The sequence below is a fragment of the Aptenodytes patagonicus genome, chromosome 1 (genome assembly GCF_965638725.1).
Source record: "Aptenodytes patagonicus chromosome 1, bAptPat1.pri.cur, whole genome shotgun sequence".
Classification (NCBI taxonomy): Eukaryota; Metazoa; Chordata; class Aves; order Sphenisciformes; family Spheniscidae; genus Aptenodytes; species Aptenodytes patagonicus.
This window is the reverse complement of record NC_134949.1, coordinates 86,153,343-86,176,071: the sequence shown is the minus strand read 5'-3', so window position 1 is coordinate 86,176,071 and position 22,729 is coordinate 86,153,343. Positions and strand designations below refer to the sequence as shown.

The window sequence follows — 22,729 nt, the reverse complement described above, 5'->3', positions numbered from 1 at the left end:
CACATTACTAAGCTGGAAAAAAAGAAAGGGAGCAACAGAAAGCCTCCTTTTGCTGTAACTTTCATCGTCTGTTGCTGCTATTCCTTCTATGTTGTACATGAAAGCTATTTCACCCCCAGATGACATTCACAGAAAGGTAATGCTGTCCTCAGCTTCACAGCTGAGTAAAACTCAGTTTCCTCCTCTGTACGTGACATCAGAACTGGTGCTTACTGGGGCAGTGCATTCACCAGTGAAAAGGGCTCAAAATAAAGCAGCTTCAGTTCAAGTTGAAACTTATAGTTTCAAGCAGGACAAGGCAGAAAGTTGAAAAAGTGAGCTGTGCCATGTCCTCTCTCCCCTGAGAGGAGGGATGTCTGCCCTGGTCCAGACATCCCACACTGCAGCAATGTCAGCATACTCTTACTGTAAACAGGGAGTCAAGTCCACTGGTATCGACAAGCCAGTGATTTTAGGCTTCTGCAACTTCGGCTCTAGATGGAGAGGGGTGAAAAATGAGGGCAGAGTCAGGCCCAATACGTTTGCCCTGGCCGGAAGCAGAAACCACTCCTTCAGCATTTCGTTCAAGCTACACTGTAAAATCCTTCAGTGCAGCCTATTCCAAATGCGTAACACTGCAGAAATGAGACTGGGCATGCCTGCCAGGAGCCTTTTGGCGGATGCTCTCTCTCATTTACCAAGGCACTGCATCATCTCCTAGACTGAACCATGTTGTTGCCAATATTTACAGATTCACTGAGATGCGTCAAAGCGCCCCCAGCAGAGACACTGAACTGCACAGCCTGCCACTGAGAGATTTACTGTCTCTTCAGCATATCGGGGGGGACAGGCAGTCTACACGCACGCACTCACACACACGCGCGCGCGCGTGCGTGTGCACAGCCCGAGGGAGGTAAGTCCAGCCCCCAACAGCGGGGCCATCCTTCTGCTGCTGGATTTTTCCAGCCGGAGCATCTTGCCGGCTCTGCTGTAATTTATGGAAATCGGTTTCTGACGTGGGGCTTTTTCTGTTAAGACAGGGACCCACCGACTGGAAGAGGCAGAGCTGCAGTCAGGGCAGGAGAAGAGGGGGAGAGGAAGAGGTGGGGAGCAGAGGGACACCGGCAGAGTGGAGAGGACAGAGGGAGAAAAAGGCACAGAGACACTTCAGAGATGGGTGATAACTAAGAGAGCAGGAAGAAAGGCAGAAAAGAGAGAGAAGGAGAGCTGTGGGGAAAGGAAAGGGAAAGGAGCTCAGAGACTGAGTCAGCCTCAAGAGGGCAAACACCAGGAGACGAGTGCAGGGAACCCCCCAGCATACCAAGAAGGACCTGTTCTGTCTGAATCTTCACCATGAGCACAAGGAAGAACTGCCCCCTGCCACTGGGGCAAGGAGACCGGGAGGAAAAGCAGAGTGAGGGTACTCCTGACCTGGAGCGACAGGAATGTGAGATGGAGCTGAGGAACAAAGCTATTCTGCAACAGAAGAGGCGCCTTAAACAGGCCACCCAGTTTGTGCACAAGGACTCTGCTGACCTGCTGCCCCTGGACGGCTTGACAAGGCTTGGCACCTCCAAGGATCTGGTGAGTCCAGTGGGACCCCATTTGGGAGGGGGTCCTCCTAACAGGCTCATCATAGTTGGGAACTGCTGCCAGGCTTTATGAAAGGGTCATGGGTTCAGCAGAGATGAAACTTCCCGTCAGCATCATCTAGGAGCAGGTCAGGGTGAGGGGAAAGAATGAATTGCTCATTTTTTTTGTATCCATCTTCCCATGCATCCCCATAGGGATCAAACTCCTCACAGAGGCAGGCAGACATGGACTGGAAGGACTTCCTGGGATCCAACTTTCCACTCACCCGGTACATACATTTGTTCATCTGACATGTATGTTTCCATGTGGGACATCTCTGAAAGCCCCCATGTATACCTGCATGATCCAGCTCAAAAGCACACTCCTTTCTGGACTCAGCAGGGAGGGAAGCACAGTTCATGAAACTCCAAGAAGCCTATGTTTGACCTTGTCACCTTTTTGCATTATTCTCTTTCCCCCCACTCTTTGGATTTCCGGAGGAGCAAGCACAGGGCAGGACTGCTAGCCAGGCACACGGGCAGCTGCAGTGGCCAGGACCCATCGATAACACCTTTGGGGAGGAGGCACAGGAGTGAGGCCTGTGGGTGTCTCCTTGTGGAGATGTGGAGCAGGAGGCATCAGGGAGGGGATCTGTTCCAGGAGCCTGGGCAGTCTGTGGTCTGGGGGGACTTCCCCAAGGCAGGGAGCAGTTTCCCACGGGATCTCTTGCTGGCTTAACTGGACGCATCTCCCCCTTGCTCTGGCAGTTTTGCTGTCTAACTTCTCTCTGCTGTGGAGTTTAACTCCTGAAGGATGCAGAGGTCTAAACCATTTTCCCAAAAGAGGGCCTGGGTCTGGCCCATGATGTGGACACAACCATTTAGTCCAGCTGTGCCAGTGGGGGTCATAAAAGATCTTGCCCCTCCCTGCAGCCCATGCTTCCCTCTGTATCCTCAGACCAACACAGCAACACCATGGATGCTCGTGTGTGTATCTCCTCTGGTTGTTTCCTGGCTCCTGTGGCAGGCCCCATGGCTGCCAGCAGTGACGCGCCGCTGCACACAGGGGCACATGTGTGCAGGACAGACAGGGTCCCACATGTGCGGGACAGGCAGGGTCCCAGGCACTGGGCCTGAATGGAAGCTATCCCCTTGCTGAGACCTTCGGGTGCAGCGGCTCTGCCACACGTAGACGAGGGGTCAGTGCCATGTACCCATGCCGGCACACCCTCCTGCTCCCACCACCCTCCCCGCAGCTGCCTCGGCTGCTGCTGAGAGCCCCTGGCTCAGCAGGGTCAAGGGTGGCTCCTCAAAGTCACCCTGAGCTGTCGCGTCATGCTCTGCCAGACCTTCACAGCCACACACGGCTTTCAGCAGGGACTAGTCTTGAGCATCCCTCTGGCACTGAACACAGTTGCTGTCTGAAGTACAAGAGGGGAGTCGCGTAAATGTTGCGTTAGCAAGGAACAGGGCCTCTGCTCCCCGTGGGGAAGGAGGTCTGGCCACACCGGAGCCTGAAGGGCCCCGTTCAGGCTGGCAGCATGGGCAGACTAGCACTGGCCCTTCATGCCCTGCAGCGTTGCAGCTGAAACATCTCCTCAGGAGGGGATAGCCAGACATACCCCTGGGCTCTCCCTTGTACAGCTTTTGGCAGGGAATGAGGAGGAGCCACTTGTGAGTCTTTTAGTGCGTGTTTGCTGAGCCCAGCCACGAAGGCAGAGAGAAACATGTCTACCTGCTTTGCTTTGGAATTGACTCCTGTCAACACCATGCCCCAAAATGACAACTGTGGTGCCAGTCAGAGGCCTCTGTGAGAGTCCTACACAGTACGGGTGGCAGCCGTGGCCTCCAGAGGCTGGCACTCTGAAGCCCCAAATGCTTGCTCGAGTGAGACAGGCCTTGTCCGAATCGCTTACCACGAGCAGCTGTCCTGGTCAAATTAACCATGTTAGGCAGGAGACTTCCTCATATGCAGATGGCATTCAGTCACTCAAAACCACTGCATAGTTCATGTTTGGTCCATAACAGAATGGCCGAAACATTTTTACCATGGAGCTAGGGAGCAGTGAATAAAGCATAACATCTTTTCTGCCATGGAAATTTTGCACTGGTGTTAGAAGACACAAAATAAAGTGTGACACCTGTGCAAAGTTCGCACACATAGTGCCATACCTGGGGTCAATGCGGTAGCTGCGGTACCTCCGTTTCTGGTTTACCTTGGAGCAAGAAAAGAACCAGGCCTTAGATTTCCAAAAGCAATTCAGCAGTCCCTGCAACTTGATGGGCCACTGTGATATCGCTGTGATGTTTTGGGGGCTGCAAATCAGAGTCCAAAATATGCTTTCAGGCGCTCCTCCAGCCCCATGCAAAACTCCATCTCTGTTTCCTAAATTGATCTATCTCCCTCCTGGAGGACAGGAATGCAGGGCTGAAAACAAAGCAGCAGCAGGAAGTGCTAGAGAGGTTGATCTTGGAGAGAGTGCAAAACACCCCAGAGTCCTGTAGCACTTACACTGGGAGGAGAGTTTAATTAATTCCCCAAAACATGTCTCTACTGACAGTGCCAGAGACTCCAGCTGTGGCAGCCCCACGTGACCTAAAATTAGAGCAAGGTCCCATGTCATTTAAAAAACCCTACATTTTCTTACACAGCCAAAGTCAGGTTGTTAGTTTTTGCCACTCTTTCCTGTGTATTCTGAGTGTGCATTCAGCTTAGGCAATGCATCCAGCAGTGTCTGGGATTTGATGTGCCCATCACATCTCCAACAATGAGTAATTATACATTTCAGTGGAGACCTCACATTTCCAGCTTTATAACAACCACAAGCATGACAAGTTTTTTTTTTAAATGGCAAAAAAAAAAAGTAGCTGCATGAGCTAAAATATTCTGAAAGTACCAAGAAGGTCTGAAGATCTGGCTTCTCCCCTCCCAAAAATCAAGATCCCCAGCTCATACCACTTCACTAATCATAGCAAGGCCTTGAGATTTCACATTGGAGAGCCTGAACCTGATAGGTTGCACTGGGAACCCGCTCTGACCCTTCTAAGAGTCCTGAGAGGGCCTCCCTTCCAGCTGCTGGCCACAACTCCCTTCAGGTCCTCCCTCACCATCCCCTTCATCTCATTGTTTCTTACCAGCGCAAGAGAGACAATGGTCTCCACTTCTCTGTCTCACTGGTGAGACAGAAGACAGGGAGGGCCCCAGGAGTCTCCTCTTGAATCAGATTCCTCCACAGTCCCAAAGCTCAGCTACTCCCCACCAGTGCTTGGCCTCTTCCCAGCCTGAGTGACAAGAAGGAGACAGAGGTGGCAGCTGCAAAGAGCCTGCTCTTTCTGTGGGAAAGGTTGCGGGGAGAGGGAAAGGTCCTTTGCATGCCAGATTGTGAGAGGAGACAGGAGGGAGGATGGGAATTTGGAGACCCCCTGTCGGTTCCCTGCCCTTTTCCCATGGCCCAGATGTTAGCTGGCAGCCAAACTGGCACTGTGCTCAGAGTATTTAGGGAGTGAAGTACAACAGCCAGCTGTACCATGGGCCTGCACAGTAGGCTGGGAAAAGATGGGGAACAGAGGGATATTTTTACCTCACTTTTTCAACTACTGCAGTGTCTCTCATGCAGCATGTGAATGATCTGACTCTTGTCCCTGGAGTGATGGGGAAAGAGAGGCATGAGGGACTCAGCACCTTGCAAAGAGCAATGCTGAGTGCAACCAAAGAGCCAGTAACAGCTCTCCCACTCCAACCATTGGGCAAAACTGACAAGTCAGTATGCTTCGAGTTGCAATTTACACACTGCCCCGGCCTCAGCCCTCTGACCAAACATAGAGCTAGTCTGAAGCACACACACCCTGTAGGGTTAATACAGCCAACTCATTGGCAGGTCTGGTCTAATTCAAATGTTTGGCCTGCACATTGATAAGATCCTACATAAAACTGCTGCACCATCTGAAAGTTGATTTTTTTGAGAAAGATAAAAGCAACAGTTTATGCTGTAGCACATTAGCCCCTTTAGATTCATTGCCTTTCTTCACATAGGTAGTTGTTACTGAGAACGTTATTGTCAGCTCTGAGCAGCCGCTCTCCTGGAGAAGGGCCATGGGGCCAAGTACATGGAGAAAGGACAAAGCTACCTCCAACAGGCCTACTTCATTCATGCTGCCCATTGTTGATTCAGTAGCTGTGCAGGGACTGGAGGCACTAGATCAACATTGGGCAAAAACTAGAGCATCAAGCTGATGACAAAGGGAGCTTTCTTTCCAAAGCAACACTTTCCTGTATGTGTATGCAATGTTGGGATAAGAAGGTTTTCACGATTTTTCTTCCCTTTTGGTGCACCTCCCCTTCTTCCACCCAGAAGAAAGGAGATAGGAATACGAGATACATGAGATATGAATGAGATACATGAGATGATAGGAATAAAGTTCCTTCAGCCGTCGATCTGGCTGATGGCACTCCTTTCTAGCTGTGAACAACATAGGGCATCATAGATGCTCCCCCAACTAGGAAGGGAGTCAAAATAGTATCACTTCTCATGGAGGGGAGCAGAGACAGACTCCAAAGAACATTAGAAGCTAGTTTTAATTTCCTGTGCAGGGGAAGCTTCCCACTTCACTACAAATAATTGCTTGTACACCTAAAATTTCTGGAGTCCTGCCTTCTTACCCACATGTACATCACACACATGCTGCGTCCCCCATCACCTCCCACATTAGAAGTTGGGAATTTGCCTGGCTGGATGTCAGCACACACCCACCAGGTAGTGTATTGCAGTACCTGAACAGGTATGAGACTGCCGAGTGCATGTTTAGCTGAAGGAACAGGTATGTGTGGCAAGATCATGCATCAGATGTGTTCTTCTCCTCCAACAATTGCATCCCAGAGACCTGCCTGTCACAGACAACCCAACACTTTAACATCACCTTAGTGGCTACAAAAAAAGTCTTGGGATTTAAAGAAAGTTTTTTGGGATAAGCCTGTCTTTCATCAGGATGATCAGTTGGGTCAAGCATTTGCAATCTGCTTCCCTGGTCTAGCAAATGTCCTTGTCCTTAGCTCCATACTTAGCTGGGATTTCTCTTTCTTTGTGATGGAGACAGCAGCCACATAGCGTGGTCCAGCGGCGCCTCTTGGAAGGCAATCTGAACAAGCTGCGGGGCGAGACCAGGGTTCAGTCTGCATGGGTTCAATCTCCGCTGGCAAAAGACCAGGATGAAAAGATGGAAAAGGGAGAGGACAGGAGAAAAGAGACTTCACCCCTGCTAATACAGTGCCAGGTAAGGCAACAACATGCTGCTGCTGCTTTCACAGTGATGGCAAATGCTCAATGAGTTCCAGCTGCCCCACTCCCAAGGGCCATGCTAAGTTATTAATTGCAAAGCCAGCTGCAGCCAGAGAGAGCAGATTTCCCACACGGCCTCTCCTAGAGTTTGGATTCAGTTCTTCCAACAGACAGAGGAAGGCCTTTCTGTCACATGCATTCTAGTTGTCCATATTTGAAGATAAATTACCTTAATCACATCTCCTTCCTTTGGAGGCCAGCTTTCCCATGATATGAGGTATTTCGTAACTGCACACAGAAGCAAGGAATGTCTCCTTATCACTTTAAGACAGGTGCCCCTAGTTGATTTACACTTACTAGATCCAGTCTGGTCTGATTCCCTCAGGTGTCAAAGGACATCCTAAGAAAGTGGCTAACTGTGCTCTGAATTAGCACTGTTGCATTTCTTGATAGAAGCAGTATCTTTAGCTCCCTTTTCTTCTTATATCCTCTGATACAGCAGAACACACTCCTCCCTGGCCCCTGTAGGTAAGAAAGCACATCCAAAAGCTATGCCCCATGAAAGAGGGCTGCATGGTTAGAGCTGTTCAGTAATATGCAGATATGACACTCACCAAGATATAGACCTGGTATAAAAAATCCATTTTAAAACTGTGTTTATTTCAGTTACCTGTCCTAAAGAACATCTCACATGTTAGAGTGTAAAGTCTACACTTCCAGGAAAAACACATATACCTTTGAAAATTCAGTTGTCACCATTAATTATCACATTGTTCTGGTTTTGGCTGGGACAGAGTTAATTTTCTTCATAGTAGCTCATATGGGGCTATGTTTTGGATTTGTGCTGGAAACACTGTTGATAATACAGGGATGTATTAGTTATTGCTGAGCAGCGCTTACACAGAGTCAAGGCCTCTTCTGCTTCTCACCCCACCCCACCAGCGAGTAGGCTGAGGGTGCACAAGAAGTTGGGAGGGGACACAGCTGGGACAGCTGACCCCAACTGACCAAAGGGATATTCCACACCTTATAGAGTCACGCTCAGCAACTAAAAGCTGGGGGAAGAGGAAGGAAGGAGGGGACGTTTGGAGTGATGGCGTTTGTCTTCCCAAGTCACTGTTACACATGATGGAGCTCTGCTTCCCTGGAGATGGCTGAACACCTGCCTGCCGATGGGAAGCAGTGAATGAATTCCTTGTTTTGCTTTGCTTGTGTGCGCGGCTTTTGCTTTACCTATTAAACTGTCTTTATCTCAACCCATGAGTTTTCTCACTTTTACCCTTCCGATTCTCTCCCCCATCCCACGGGGGGGGAGTGAGCGAGCGGCTGTGTGGTGCTGGCTGGGGTTAAACCACAACACACATGAACACAGCCTCGTAGCAAGGTTCTGAAATGTTCAGATCGGGTGTCTCAGGATCATGCAAAGCCACTGTCTGGTTTGTTTTCCATCCTTCACTGTTGCAGTTAGGCATTGCTTGCTCTGGGTTTTAGACTTCGATGCAGCTATGTTAACATAACCACACTTGGGAAAACAGACTAGTAGGATGAATGACTCTCAGTGTAATTTCTCCAAACAGCTGGAGTCTTTTTTTGAGCAAATGAAGGTGTTTCTTTTTCTTTAATCACCGCTCTGTATTGTTCTGTAAGAGGAAACTCAATGATAAAGGGTGTTTTTTTGCCAGGCATGTACATCGAACAAGGACAGGCATGCATAGGTATATCCCAGGGGCAGTAGCTAACTCAGCGTCAGAGTCCACTACTCGTTCCCCTGTTGTGTTTCTAATGGACTGTATCCCAGCTGTCACACACATTACATTTTCCTTCATGGAGGAAGATTAATGAACATCACAGTCAAGAAAATAGGTCTAGTGCTGCACTTAACTCTTCCTGAACTTGATACCTTCTGCACAGGCATTTCTCTCTTTTTCTGTCCTTCTTAAGAGCCAGTCACTGTTTGTCACACTTAATCTTCTTACATTGAAGGAAGGGAAGCTCTCCTTCCCTTCTTTTTAGGCTTGCTGCTTTTCATGTTCACACTTGTGAACTTCAAAAAGCCTCGCCTGTAAGTAACAGATCTATGGCAGGAAATAGCACTCAGGCTGCCAGTTCATTTTAACCAGAGAGGTGAGATGGTACCTTTTGGAGAGCTGCTTGACTATGGTGTAGTTTTTATTAGAAATGGAACACGACCCCAGTGAAGTCTCTTCTCTCTGACAGCAGCTCCCGAGAAAAGATCATCTACCAGCATAAAGTTTCCATTTACACTCAGGCAAGTATGCTGAAAATTTCGAAGTGGTAACAAATGCATCACCTGACTAGTAACTGAACTTGACTAGGAAATAAAGCTGAATATATGTAGACTTCAGTGATACAGGGAGATTCAGGCAATAAGTGTTTTCACTCTAACTGGTTATAGTTGCCCTGTGCCTTAGGCCTTTTTAAGTTTCAGAGATCACAGACAGACCCAGTCTACAATAGTTGTACTGCAGAGTCACTCACCCTCCTATTTACTTAGGTGGGTTGCTCACATGGTACTTCAGCAGAATTGCCCCTTTTTGTGGCAGTTTTTGCAAAGCACTTTGGAAAGCTTGCCATAACTGGCATCTGCATCGTAAAATCAAGCTGTTGTTTTTTGTGGTGAGGCTTGTCTCTTCTTCACTTGGAAATAGATGCTGAAAGATTCCACTGCTGTCCAAGTCTGCTTTTCCTCTGTGTCAAAGCAACCTGGGATTAATCAACCTTCGTTGGTTAAAGCAACTTCTTGACTTTGGAACTGACATTATTTCAGAAAACAAAGCTCTTTATAAATGGTAATCCCTGCTGATTCCCCTCCCCTCTTTCTCTTTCATGGAAATCCCCATAATTTGCCTTTAGGTGAAGACTAATGGTGACTGGTAGTAACAGACTGAAAATTCTGAGGCAGAGATGAGAGCGGGTAATGTGATGAAAAGTCCTCTTAGTCCAAGAAGTCTTGCAGTGTACTCCTTACCTAATCTGCATTATATTTGTGGTATGCTGGACCAAGGACTCTCCTCAGGCTCCTGGTGAGTTCTCTGGGCAAATAGTAGTATAATTGGAAGTTGGATAGCTTTTGTGAGGCTGCTGGAGCTGATAAGTGTGCAGGGCTGTTTACCACTGAATGAGATTAAATGTTTTCTACAGAATAATCACTGTCCTGTTATATCCTAGCAGGTTTCTAACTAGCAACTTTCCCATCTTGCTCTGAAACAAAACTCAAGAATCTGCCTAGCGATACAGTTTAGGTTTACTATCACAACAGTGCTAACAGTTCATGCATCTCAGGTCTGCCTGCTCCCAAAGTGATTCCTTAGCAATTGCTATCCATACTCCAGGTCTTCTGTTTCTGAAGAGCTGATAGAATGCCTGTGAATGAGGAAGAGCTGATTCAGCTGGACAGTTGGCAGGTTGCAGTCTAGGCAGATGTGGTAGCATACCTGACCTGACACTCATGGCTAATATACCTGCTTAGGTAGCGAGGAGGCACAGGGAAGCCTCTTCTATGAAGCACAGTACAGAGGATGAAGAGGGAGATGCTTAGCATGTATCTGCACTTTATGCTTTATTTTGCCTCTTGCCTTGTGGTCTTGCTTAGTCTGGCCAAAATCCTTCCAGGCAGGGCTGATGTGTCAGTGAAGACCAGACAGCACAGACATTACAGAGCTTTAAAAGCAGAAGGAGAGGCATTTTGTCATAGAATCATAGAATGGTTTGGGTTGGAACGGATCTTAAAGATCATCTAGTTCCAACCCCCCCTGCCATGGGTAGGGATAAAGGACTGTCATCTGGGTTCAGTCAATTTCCAGGCTGTTTTCTCTCTAGAAGCCTGGACTTAGTAATACCAGCTTTTGTCACAAACAGCTGTTGTCATGAGGTAAGGTGGGATCTCTTCAGTTGGCCTTGGGGACCTCTATGGGCAGGCACTACTTCTAGTCCTGAATGTTTAAACTTGACATGCCAGGCAGCCTGGAGCCATGGCGGCAATGGTTTTTCTTGAACAAGCAGAAGTATTGACAAAGTCAGGAGCTTCTAAATAGAGTGCTTTGCAGCTCTTCCCCTTCTGTGAGGCGTTAGCATGCTCCCCCACTTGCTTAGAGCAGATTTGTGCCAAGAGGCAGGAGGCATACATGAACGAAGGGCAAGAGAACTGGTGTGCATTCCGGGAACAGGCAGCAGCTCAGGTGGATCTCCTACCAGCTCTGTCATGTGTGATCAGTATTACCATGGGACGGTAGTTCAAGCTGCTCCGAAGTAAAATGGGACTGCTCATTTGTGAAGGAGCTGGGGGAATATTCCTGTATGAATGTGCAAAGAACTGCAAGAGAGAGCTTCTGGGGGCTGGTTTCTCTGTGCGACTCTCATGAATCTTCCAGCTGGTATCAGGTCGGTTAAGTTTTGTGTTCTCCCAACCTGTGACTTTGTAGTTCTGTGGCAATTTCCACAACATGTGCCAAAGAGCAGCCTTGGATTGAATGTAGTTGCCAGTGCGGCTGAGACTGTGAGAAGCACATGATATAATGGGGAAGGCACAGTGCTGGCAGCCAGAAGTTTGTGAGGTCTGTCTTGGCTTTGGCTTTCCTAAAGTATTTAGCATTATATGCCTCACTTGGGTGTTGTAAGAAGTCACAACTGTTTGCAGTCACACGGGACTGTTAATTAACTGGACATAATTCTTTATGAATAAGACATGCTTTTTTACATTAAAGAAGAAAAAGTATAATAACCAAATCAGGAGCTGTTGAAAATATGCACCTGTGCATATTTTCTGTATAGATACTGCTTGAGCACTGCTCTCCTTGTTCCTGGATGAGGCCGCACATGGTGAATGCTCATCCTTCTAAAACTACTGATGTTATTTAAATATACATCATATATACATATATGAGTCTTACATGATTCTTGATGAACTCTGTAAAACAAAATAGGTTGAGATCTCTAGCTCCAGTGGTCTTGCAGTTCTTGAGAATTGCTCAACTAAATGGCCATTCTGGTAATATGGTGTATCTAAATGTTCAGAATGATGAAATTCTCTAGACTGATGTACTGCAGATGCAGTTTAGACCAGAGGAAGAGCTCCAAGACAAAACAGACTTGAAGTTTCCAGCATGCACTCTCTGAGGTTGCCTTGAGTGCAATTAGCACTCAAGCTACTATTGGTGTTGTGTCTGTTTGCAGCATTCCAGTATTTCTCACAGGAGTTGTTTTCTCCTTTCTCTTTATAATAACTCACAAATAGCGCATGTTTGAAAATGAAATCTTGGAAATACTGGATGTAGCTTCTCTGTGATGATTAACCCATGTAATAATCATAAACAGATTTAGTTAAGAAATCAGGAAATTGAGACATTTTTCTTGACCCTACTGGTGCTGCACTGAGTCCCTGATGGTCATGCTGATCTGCTTAAGGTGTTCAAAGCATTTAAGCTCATCAGGAATGAGCATAAGGATAGAGGAGCGGTGGGAGGTCTGTTGCTGCTTCTGAGCAGCTCATGGCACTGAGTGCCATAGTGGGTGAAAGAGAAGGAATCATAGGAAAAATACAAATGATAGCAGGAGAAAAATGAGCCTCCCAAGAGGGAAACTTTGTAGTTGGGTTTTCTTTGGGTGTTGGTGCAAGACAGAGCCTTGAAGAACTAGGCTGTCAAGAATGGGTATGGTTAGGCACCATGTATGTATGTAGGTGCAAGCCATATTTTGTAGATGGCAGTTACTCCATCTTTTCCAGTTCTTTTACTAAGTCCTGCTCCTCCTTTTTTTCCTGAACATAAGTCTTACTGATGTCCTTGACAACCCTATTTTTTCAGACCTCTACCATATATGAGACCTGCTGTTACTTCAGCACCTCTGTGCAGAGGGGACAGAAAACAGATGGCAACCACATCTCCTGTTCCCTTTCAAGTGCAAAGGGGTGAAGAAATGAAGTGGGCAAGGCACTGGGGATTGTTCCAGTATGATCATGCAGAGGTGACTTGGGTGCAGAGCATCCAGTCTCTCCCTTTGCTTGATGACACCAGCTGTGAATATTGTAGTTGTAGTGTTCATATCATATTTCCTTAAAGAGCTGTCTAGAAACTTAATGTAAGCCCCACACAAAATAGACACCTCTTGATTAGGTTGTTTCTTGGATTTAAGAGTCACTTGGATGTGTCAGTTATCTTGGGAACTGCCTTAAATTCAAGCTCTTCTCAGGGAAGCTTGTCCTGGGTGCTCCTGCTTCACCCACAGACTTCTCCCTCTGGAAGCTGTTCAACTGAGAACAGGCGTCTAGCCCTGGAACATTGTTCCCTGTGACACCAGAAGAAATGGAGAGAGGAAACCTACAAAGGCTGTAGCACATGCTTATATTACTTTAGAAGCTTTTGTCATATCAATTATTGCTCTGCTAATAAAGTCCATGTGGGTTTTCTGAAAAAATTCACTAGTTATGCATCTTTTGAGTGGAATACTGCTAAGTTAAAGTCGCTAATAACAGAGAAGTGTCTGGGCAATCAAACACAACTTAAAGAAGACAAATTCAAAAAGAAGCCTTTGGCAGAGGTTTGCAGAGCACTGGGGAGACCACCATTGTCTTGGATGAGTCTCCTGCCTTCTGACTACTGCCTAAAACACCACATCTTTGGCTGCGTTGCTAAGGAAGGTCTAAGGGATTGTCACACTGTTGGAGGAGTGGGTATGCCGATTTTGAGCCCACAGTAATTATCTGTTATTGTTTTTTCTAGTGCCAAGGTCAGGTATTGAAAGCGACTGTTAACACTGGGTGTCTACCAAATCTCATCTCCAAGAGCTGTTTAAACCAGCTGGGGTAAGTCTTTGCACAGTAGAAAAGGAGGGGTGGCTAAAAGAAAACCTATGACAAGAACATAGGCACTCTTGACTCCCAGCCCCAGTGATAATTACTAGCAGCTTTGTATGTGCACATGGCTGTTTAGGAGAAGATGCAGAGGGTGGGCTACAGGGCAAGGCATCAGAAGCACTGGCAAAGTTGTGTGCAGACCCCAGACTAGGAGGCAGAGCTATGTCATTCTGTCTGTGTGTACTGCAGGGCAAAGCTGCCCAGCTGATGGTTAGCCTCAGCGGTGAGGACAGCGCCTTATGGTTTTGCTTGTGGAATCTGCCTCCAGACATGCTGTATGAAAGAGTTCCTTCCTCTTGTGGGCCTGTTCCCAATGAGACCAAGAAGTACTGCCATCAGTGAGAAGTTCTGTTTTTTCTCCCCTTCCCCCACTTGAGGCAATAACACATCTTGTGTCCCACAGGCTGGAAGAAGTGTCTGCCATGGACTGTGGAGACCTCTCTCTTCCCATCCCCAGCGTTGTTGGCCGAGTAGAACATATGGAGTTGCAATTTGGCCAGGAGACAGTGCTGTGTTCAGCACTGGTTGTAGGTGAGAGTGCCAGCCCCTCCTTCCCCCCAGTTTTCCTGTGTCCCTCTTGCCCTGCCAAGGGCATTTAAAAGGATCTCTGGGAAAAAAAGTAATGCGGTGGGAGGTTGGTGACGTGGTCCCCTCCACTGCTGGCCAAGATCATTATGCACTGTGAATACCCTCAATGTAACCAAAGGCAAAGGGCACAGGAAGAGTACAGAGAAGACAGAAGACATTGAAAGTGGGGAGAAATGAGGTACTTTTTGGTCTTTCCACATCTTTGGATGTGGAAAATTCTCATTTCCTTCTAAAATGGACCTTTCTTAAAATTATCCAGGTTGCTTGATTAGTCCTCTGGTGCCCTATGTTCTCCTATTGAATGAGCACTTGTGTCTTTGGCTGGATGGAAGTCATCAGAGAAACTGACAGAGGGTACAGCTTATTCTCCAGCGTGTTTCTCTGTGTACTCATCTGCCTCTGCTGCAGGGAGCACCCTGGAAGAACCTGGTAGCCCCAGAGTGCTGAGTCTCCCTCGGTGTCCTCAGGCAGGACCCTTTGAAGGAAGGAGCCATAGGAGACAAGGTCAAGTCAGCAGGCACTGGAGCACACCCAGAAAACAGCAGAAAGGCTGTTTTCTCCTCCTCTCTCTCCATGTTCTGCATTTACATCAAGCTGTGCATATGCTGAAAATAACTTGGTCGTCTTTTTTTTCCCTGTTCTTTCTCCCTATTAGTCTTCCAGCTTTACCCTCTTGCCTTTATCTGTCTCCTCATCTTTGATGATTACTATTCATCTTCCAAGGCCTCCCTTGCTCCCTCTTTTCATGTCCATTTTTCCCACTTTCCTAGTCATCTAGAAAGAGCTTCCTCCTCTTCCACACTCCAGCTCATTCTTCCTCCCTGGTTTCCCCTCTACTTGTTCTTGCCCTTCATGGGGAGACTGTATTAGTACCAGCACAGGTGAATTTAGCCCAGTAGCAGCTATCCATTTTGCTGGGATGTAGAAATGGCTGCCTGGAAGGAGCAGAATTGCTACATCTATGCCTTACATCTCCCTGTGCACGCAGTGCTCTTGCTTATGTGGTTACATATAAATTATAAAATACAGCCACTGGTTACAGGGCAAGCAGACATCCAGGAGACATGGGAAGTATTAATGATGTTACCGGTAGCTGCTGAATCCTGCAGACTCCAGGAACTGGGAATTCCTCCTTCCCTGCCACTGAAGTCCAAATGGATGACTCTAAGACCCAGGAGGTCACTCTTGCCCAGTCCAATGCATGTTCTTAGTGGCAGGTTCAGACAGTAGCAAGGCTGAACGTATATTCCAGAGAGGCACATACGGAGAGGACACAGACAAGGCCAGCCACACAGGTTACCACACACAGAGCAGTGCCTTTACCAGCACTGGTAGCCCAGTCCTGGTCCTCCTCTCTGGCTGACCAGGAATGAAGTTCACTAGCAGAAGCTCATACATCCTCAGGCTCTAGATTCATAAGCACACTCATATTCACAGAATCTTCAAATATCAGCACAGCTTCTAGGTCTGTCTTATATCCATTTCTGGACCCTGGGCCCCTTACCTAGCCACGGACCCAGACCTTGAGTCTTCCCAGATGCAGGTTTCCTCCTACTCACTGGCTAGACCAGATTGAAGTTTGCTAGCTAATTATGTATACAAAACCACAAGCATATAGGATTAAATTCACTGGGGAAATATAGACACACCCAAGTCTTTCTAGTTAGTGGCATTTAGACCTCACCCATATGCCCTGTCCTCTTCAGCTGCTGGCTTGTAAACCTAAGGCCCCTGTGACCCTGGTCAGAGCTAGTACCCAGATCTCCCTTGCATGCTGATCTCTCCAGTTGCTGGCACCTAGACCTACAAGCTCTGTGACCTATAGTCCTTCTCCAATTACTGGAACTTAGACCTTGCAGCACACATTGTGGTCCCTCCAGTTGCTGGCACTCAGGTGTATAAGCCCTATGGCCTGTGCTCCCTTCCCTAGCTACGGGCACCCAGAGTTGTCTTGCACACTGGTCTCTCTAGTTGCTGGCACCTGTGAGCTACATCCCCTTCTCCAGTTGCTGACACAGACCTATGAGCCCTATGGCCTGTGGTCCCTTCAGTTACTGGCACCTCTCTTGTATGCCAGTCCCTCCAGTTGCTGACATCTAGAGCTATTTGCCCTTTAACCTGTGGCATCTTCTACACTTGCTGACACTTAAGACCTGCAGCAGTCACATGTAGGATAGAGAGGTTACACAGAAAAAAAATTACTTAATAAAATTATTTAATAAGAAGGTCGGCTAGATTGTGGCCATCAGGTGCAGGGTTTGCTAAGACAAGTGAACTGACCAACAGCCCGCTTGCATGTGACTGGCCCCCTTATCCCCCATCCTCTCCATTTTTCCATGCTTGTTCTTCCCTGATCCACCCTGCTGCTTGCCTTCTCCTGCCTTTGGCCCTTTCCCTACACAGCCCGTAGTAAGTTTTACATGATCCCACAAGCCCCTTCTGATATCTCATAGTAAGTTTCAAACAATCCCACAAACCCCCTCAAATATCTCATAATACTCATGATAATCATGGTTTCCTCCTCTTACCAGCTACAAAGTTCATTTTGGCCCTCTTCAGGGCTGTGCCTAAGTAGCTCCTTTAATGGCTCATCAGTCAGTGGCAGAAGAGTGCTGGTCTTTGTTATTGTCACTGTTACCACCTGCTTGTTAATGTTTGTGTGTTTAGTTCATCACTTTCCTTGTTATTTGTTATTTACTTTATACTAAATTGACCATAACCACATAACTTTATGAACCAGATACTCTCATATTCCACACCCTCTTATAGGAGAGACACACTTTCTTTAGAGGGGCCATATATATAGTCTTGAGCCTGATCAGTCTCTTCTCTCTTCTCAGATGATGAAATGCTGGAGTTTTGCATTGGTCTCCAGACTCTGTTGTCTCTCAAGGTAAGGAACAGCTTCTTGCTTATTGCAGGGCTCGTCTCAACAAGTTCTCCAAGATTTGGTTGCTGGAAGCATCAGAAATATTTATGGCCAGGTCTTCCAGGGTGCCACTTGCAATGCTTGTTGCACAGCTGCTTAGCTGGCTGCAGTATGCTCTGAGTCATTGATTCCTTTCTAGTCCTTCTTAAAGGTTTTAAGGAAGGAATCACTTGATAGGATACTATCACATCTCCCATTCTTTGTATTCCTGACCATATGAGTTGTAAACAGGAAGAGGAAACTGAAGAGGAGACTAGAAAAGGCAAGGCACACTGTGTCACGAGTTATATCTGTGTTGCCTTTTGAAGGCAGATGTGAACAAGCTCTGCCCTTGCTTTGAGCCAAATGAAGCTGTATGATCACATTCAGTGTCCAACATTAGCTGGACACAGGTGGAAAGAGTCCTCTCCTTTTGTCAGCTCTGCTGAGCCTGGCTCCTGGGCGGCTCAGAATATGGCTGCAGCAAGCTTGCTCCTGCCTGTCAAGTATTTGTAGCCACATCAGACTCATAAAGCAGGAAAAGCATTGTGCTGAATGGCTGAGTGATGTGAGGACATCACCTCAGAGGGAGTCATAGGAAGAAGGGAGGGGAATGGCCCTGTGAAGGGTCTGGAAAGGAATCCATTGAAGGGAACAGGAGCAAGGAGGCAGCATGGGGAACAGGGAGGGGAACTCTAAGGTCTCTACAAACCCAAAGTGGGGTTGTTTGATGGTTATACAGGTTTTCCCCAGTCATAGACATCATGAGATTTGCTATCTGAAATGTCCAGAAAGTAACTGGCTCTCCCCTTCTTTAGTGTTGCATCGACTTGGAGGAAGGAGTCCTGAGATTTAAAGCACTGAGTCAAGAGCTGCCTTTTCTACATGCCTCTGAAGAGCCTGGTCAGTGACTGGCTGCATTCCCCATGTCTGGGGCTGAGGAGACTTGCTGCCATGAGAGAGAGATGAGGGTGAGGCTCACATGCCCCTAACCTTGCTGAGTTCTAGGCTGAGGCATTCACTGGGAATTGATAATAAGGCAAATGGGTGCTGGAAGCTGTTGTTGCTGGGAGTGCCTCATCTTAAGAAATACCACTCCTTTCAGTGGACCCTCTTCCTCATCCCCATGTGCCGAGTGGGCATTTTGTTCTTGTTTTTCTATCTGTCCCTAGTCACTCCAATTTCTGCTTCTGTACTAAATTCACTCTACCCTTTTAATGATTTATTTTTACAATACCCTCTGCTCCTGAGACAAGAGAGTATCTGTGAACAATCTCCAGTTGTTCTGTGGACAGGAGGATGGCGCTTTCTCCAAAAGCCTCCAAAGATTGCCATGAATGTTCCCCTTCTCTTTGCCTTAATGTGAGTGGACTCCACTCCCCTTTCTTTGTGAGAAGGGCTCTGTGGCCAGTCCCCTCACCTGTACTCTAAGAAGCTGGATTTTGTTACTTTTTGCTGGCTCAGAGCAGAACAGAAGTATTTTCTTGGAAAAACCTTGCAGCAAGAACACTTTTAGAGTTCTTAATTCTAAGAAACATTTGCAGAAATGCTGAGTGTAGATGCCTAGAGTACAGTGGACACTCACAGGGGCTTGTGCTTTGCCACTGCATCCTTGGCCACTAAGCTGTATTATATGAATGGCAATGCTTATCATCTCTTGGTGTGATACGTAGTAATCAGACTTGCACACCCTGTTCTTCTGACCAGGCCTCTCCTCTCTGCACTCCAGCTGCTAGAGCTACATTCCTATCACCTCTGCTGCATCATCAGAGATCCTGCCACTCAGTTTAAATGCTGCGATGAATTACAGCGCCCAGAGTCTTCTGTTCTGTCAGCTCCTTTCTTTCAGCTTGAAATCTAGTGATTGGACACAGACACATCATCAGCCTCAAGTCCCAGCATCTCACAGCCCATCAACTTTGCTACTCCTGCATGAAACAAGAACTAGACTTCCTTGCAGTATCAGCTCAGGTCAGAGAACTGTGAACTCATCTGGGATGACCAGGGTGATTATTAAGTCACTTAATTGTTGGGGTTTTTTAATTTTATTTTTTAAAAATTTTTTTAATTTTTTAACAGAGCATAGCTGTATGATAAATACATAGCCTATTCTTTATTAGCTCTAGGAAAGATGCACCAGATCAGGGCTTGTTCTATGTCTCATGACTACCGATTCACCACCCAAACTCTGCACAATATCCCTTTGTCCACCCTTAGAATGTCATGACATCCCCATTTTGCCTATCTTCCTGGATTAAATACCGCTGGCTGTCTTCCTTTTTTATCAAACTGCGCATTGTTTCTGTTGTGCTTCTCGAAGAACTTGTGTATGCATTTTTGCTTTTTTCTGTTAGTTCTTTCCTAAATCAGATGCAGTATTCTGTAGTTTAACACATGCTAAGGACAGCAGAGTTACAGCCTGGCTGATATGATTTGTCATGCACTTACTAGTGTTAGTTGGTGTGACTGGCATCTGCTCCTTCTACAAGCTGCATCAAGCTAGTGACTTTTATTGTTAGTCATCATATCTTGCAGCTTCTTTGCCGTTCTATTTGTGCATCTGATTATTTCTGGCTGCATGAACTGCTTTCCATGAATGTCCTGAATGCCACCAACAGTTCTCTCATTTATGTCAGGACCCATGTCTACTTGATGAGCCTGTCTTCCAAAGTACCAGTAATTCCTCCTGGATTTGTATCACTTACATGTCTGACTGGGTTCTCAAACCCAGGGGTCTTTAATGACATTTCAGACTTGTATTAAACCATCCTGTGTGTCAGCTGGAATCTCTGTGGTACCTGGGTCAACTCTACTCAAAAAATCTTGTTTGTGAGAGATGAAACACCTGTTCCTATGTGCAGCAACTCATCTAGCTTCCAACCGCCGTTGCCCTCTAAAAATGGCATGTGGAACAATGGCAAAAAATCTGCTAAAGCTGACAGATACTATGTCCATTACATCTCTTATTATTCATTAACTTTTATGATCTATTTTAAAAAAAATATGCGAACCCTAAACCCTAACCCTAAACATTAAAGCTAACTCTAGCCCTAACACAAACACTAAACCCTAACCCTAAACTTGACCCTAAATCTAACCCTGAAAAGTAACCCTAACCCTAAATCCTAACCCTAAATTTAAACCCTAAAACCCCTAACCCCTAAACCTAACCCTAACCCTTAATGCTAACCCTAACCCTGACCCTAACCCCTAATCCTAAACCCTAGCCCCTAACCCTAAACCCTAACCCTAAACATAACCCCCTAAATCTAACCCAACTCTAACCACCTATCCCTAACCCCAAACTGTAAACCTAATCCTAAACATAACGCTAACTATAAACCCTAAACCCAAAACCTAACCCTAATACCCAACCCTAACCCTAAACTCTAACTCCTAACCCAAACTCTATACCTAAACCTAACCCTAACCACTAAACCTTAACATGAAGCCTAACCCTGACCCTAACCCCTAGCCCCTAACCCTGAAAGTTAACCATAAACCTAACCCCCTAAAACCTAACCCCCTTACCCCCAAACTCTAACCTCGTAACCATAACCCTATTCTCAAATCCTAACCCTAATGATAACTCTAACTCCTAACCCTAAACCCTAACGCTATCCCTACCCCTAACCCTAATGCTAACCCTATCACTACCCCTAACCCCAAACCTAAAACATCTAACCCTACCCCTAGGCCTAACCCATAAACTCTAACCCTAACCCCTAGCCTTAAATGCTAACCCTAAACCCTAATCCTAACTCTAATCCCTAACCCTAAGCATAACCGTTAAGCCTAACCCTAACCCCCTAACCGAAAAACCCTAATCCTAACCCAAACCCCCTATCCATATCCCGATCTCAAACCCTTAAACCTAACCCCTCTAACCATATCCCTCACCCCTAACAGAACCCCTAAACCTAACTCCTAACCCCAAACCTAAACTAAACCTAACCCTAACCCGTAACATAAAAACTAACCACAAAACCTAACCCTAACACTAAACATTAATGCTAATCCTAACCCCTAACCCTGACCATAACCATTAATCCTAACCCCTGGCCCCTAACCCTAAACCCCAACCCTAACAGTAACTCCCTAAATCTAACCACCTAACTCTAACCCACTTATTCTAACCCCCTAAACCTAATTCTAAAACCTAACCCTAATCCTAAACCTAACCTTAACTCTAACTCCTAATACTAAACCCTAACCATATCCCCAACCCTAACCCTATCACTAACCCCTAACTCTAACCCCTGAACAGTAACCCTAACCTTAACCCTATCCCTAACACTAACCCTAGCCCTAACCCTAACCTTAACCCTAAGCCATAACCCCTGACTCTAACCCTAACTCCTAATCCTAACCCCTAGCCCCTAATCCTAACCCCTAGCCCCTAAACCTAAACCCTAGTCCTAAACCCAAGCTGCTGAATGTAAGCCCCTAACTCTAACACCCTAACCCCAAAACCTAACCCTAATCCTAAAACTAACGCTAACTCTAATCCCTAACCCTTGACCCTATCCCTAACCCCCTAATTCTAACCCTAACCTCTAACCCTATCTCTAACTCCTTACCCTAACGGCCCTAACCGTAACCCTTATCCTATCCCATACCCCTAACCCTATCTCGTACCCTAACACTAACATTCCAGAGATCTGACGGCTTTTGCCAGTGCCCACAAAGGGCCCTGCTTCCCTCCAGGGTGCCCTAGGGCTTTTGCCGGGTTTTGCTTTGGTCTGCAAGGGGCCCTGCTTCCCTCCAGAGCACCCCAGGGCTTTTGCCGGGCTTTGCTGATGCCCAGGCAGGTCTCCACTGCCTTCCAGAGTGTCTGACAGCTTTTGCCAGGCTCTGCTGGTGCCCACAAGTGGCTGCCAAGGGAAGGTGAGGGCCACTAACAGCTTTCAGTCCTGGCCACTTCTGTGTGGTAGCCCTAGGTGGTGGGTATGCATTTTGGAGCTGTGCTCTGGTGAGGATGAGGGGGTAGGTGAGGGTTACGTGGTAGAGCAAGCTCAGAGCCCCAGTGTTGGTGGGGCTGTGAAGGGGCTGCCAAGGGAAGGGGAGGGCCACCAACAGCTTTCAGTCCTGGCCACTTCTGTGTGGTAGCCCTAGGTGGTGGGTATGCATTTTGGAGCTGGGCTCTGGTGAGGATGAGGGGGTAGGTGAGGGTTACGTGGTAGAGCAAGCTCAGAGCCCCAGTGTTGGTGGGGCTGTGAAGGGGCTGCCAAGGGAAGGGGAGGGCCACCAACAGCTTTCAGTCCTGGCCACTTCTGTGTGAAAGCCATGCCTGGCGGGTGTCCCATTTTGGAGCTGGACTCTGCTAGGGTGAGGGTGTAGGTGAGTAGGAGTCTTCCCAAACTCAGACTGAAGCCAACAGGAATCTTTCCAATGATTTAAAGGGTGCTGGATGGGATCCTACAGAAAATTGGCACAACTTTGAGTTGACAATTCTATTTTGACTAGTGCCTGTCATTTACAGCCCTGCAGATACTTGCACACTAGCTGCTGTTGGAATCCACTAAGTGCTGTTCTT

General features: G+C 47.0%; 1 protein-coding gene across 4 annotated transcripts; it reads left to right on the top strand.

Annotated features, from left to right (window-relative positions):
* Positions 1-812: 812 nt before the first annotated feature.
* NRIP2 (nuclear receptor interacting protein 2) lies at positions 813-19,229 on the top strand. 4 transcript variants are annotated; one of them, XM_076346034.1, is made up of 7 exons: positions 813-892; positions 1,016-1,563; positions 6,645-6,821; positions 13,564-13,646; positions 14,101-14,228; positions 17,126-17,178; positions 18,012-19,229. In XM_076346034.1, exons 2-7 carry the CDS (start codon positions 1,333-1,335, stop codon positions 18,102-18,104), a joined length of 765 nt encoding a protein of 254 aa, XP_076202149.1. In that variant the 5' UTR covers positions 813-892; positions 1,016-1,332; the 3' UTR covers positions 18,105-19,229. The 4 variants fall into 4 exon arrangements, 2 of the variants coding, with proteins under 2 accessions (XP_076202149.1, XP_076202140.1); XR_012996014.1 differs by lacking the exon at positions 813-892 and having other exon boundaries at positions 914-1,563; positions 18,012-18,164; positions 18,923-19,229; XR_012996013.1 differs by lacking the exon at positions 813-892 and having other exon boundaries at positions 914-1,563; positions 18,012-18,164; positions 18,901-19,229.
* The last annotated feature ends 3,500 nt before the right edge of the window (positions 19,230-22,729 follow it).

What these genes read in the sequence shown, in the direction of transcription:
- NRIP2 (XM_076346034.1), top strand. Translation starts at nt 1,333, where the DNA reads ATGAGCACAAGGAAGAACTGCCCCCTGCCACTGGGGCAAGGAGACCGG. An exon ending in CCCTGCTAATACAGTGCCAG is followed by an intron (nt 6,822 to 13,563) that starts GTAAGGCAACAA and finishes TGTTTTTTCTAG; the next exon opens with TGCCAAGGTCAGGTATTGAA. An exon ending in AGACTCTGTTGTCTCTCAAG is followed by an intron (nt 17,179 to 18,011) that starts GTAAGGAACAGC and finishes CCCCTTCTTTAG; the next exon opens with TGTTGCATCGACTTGGAGGA.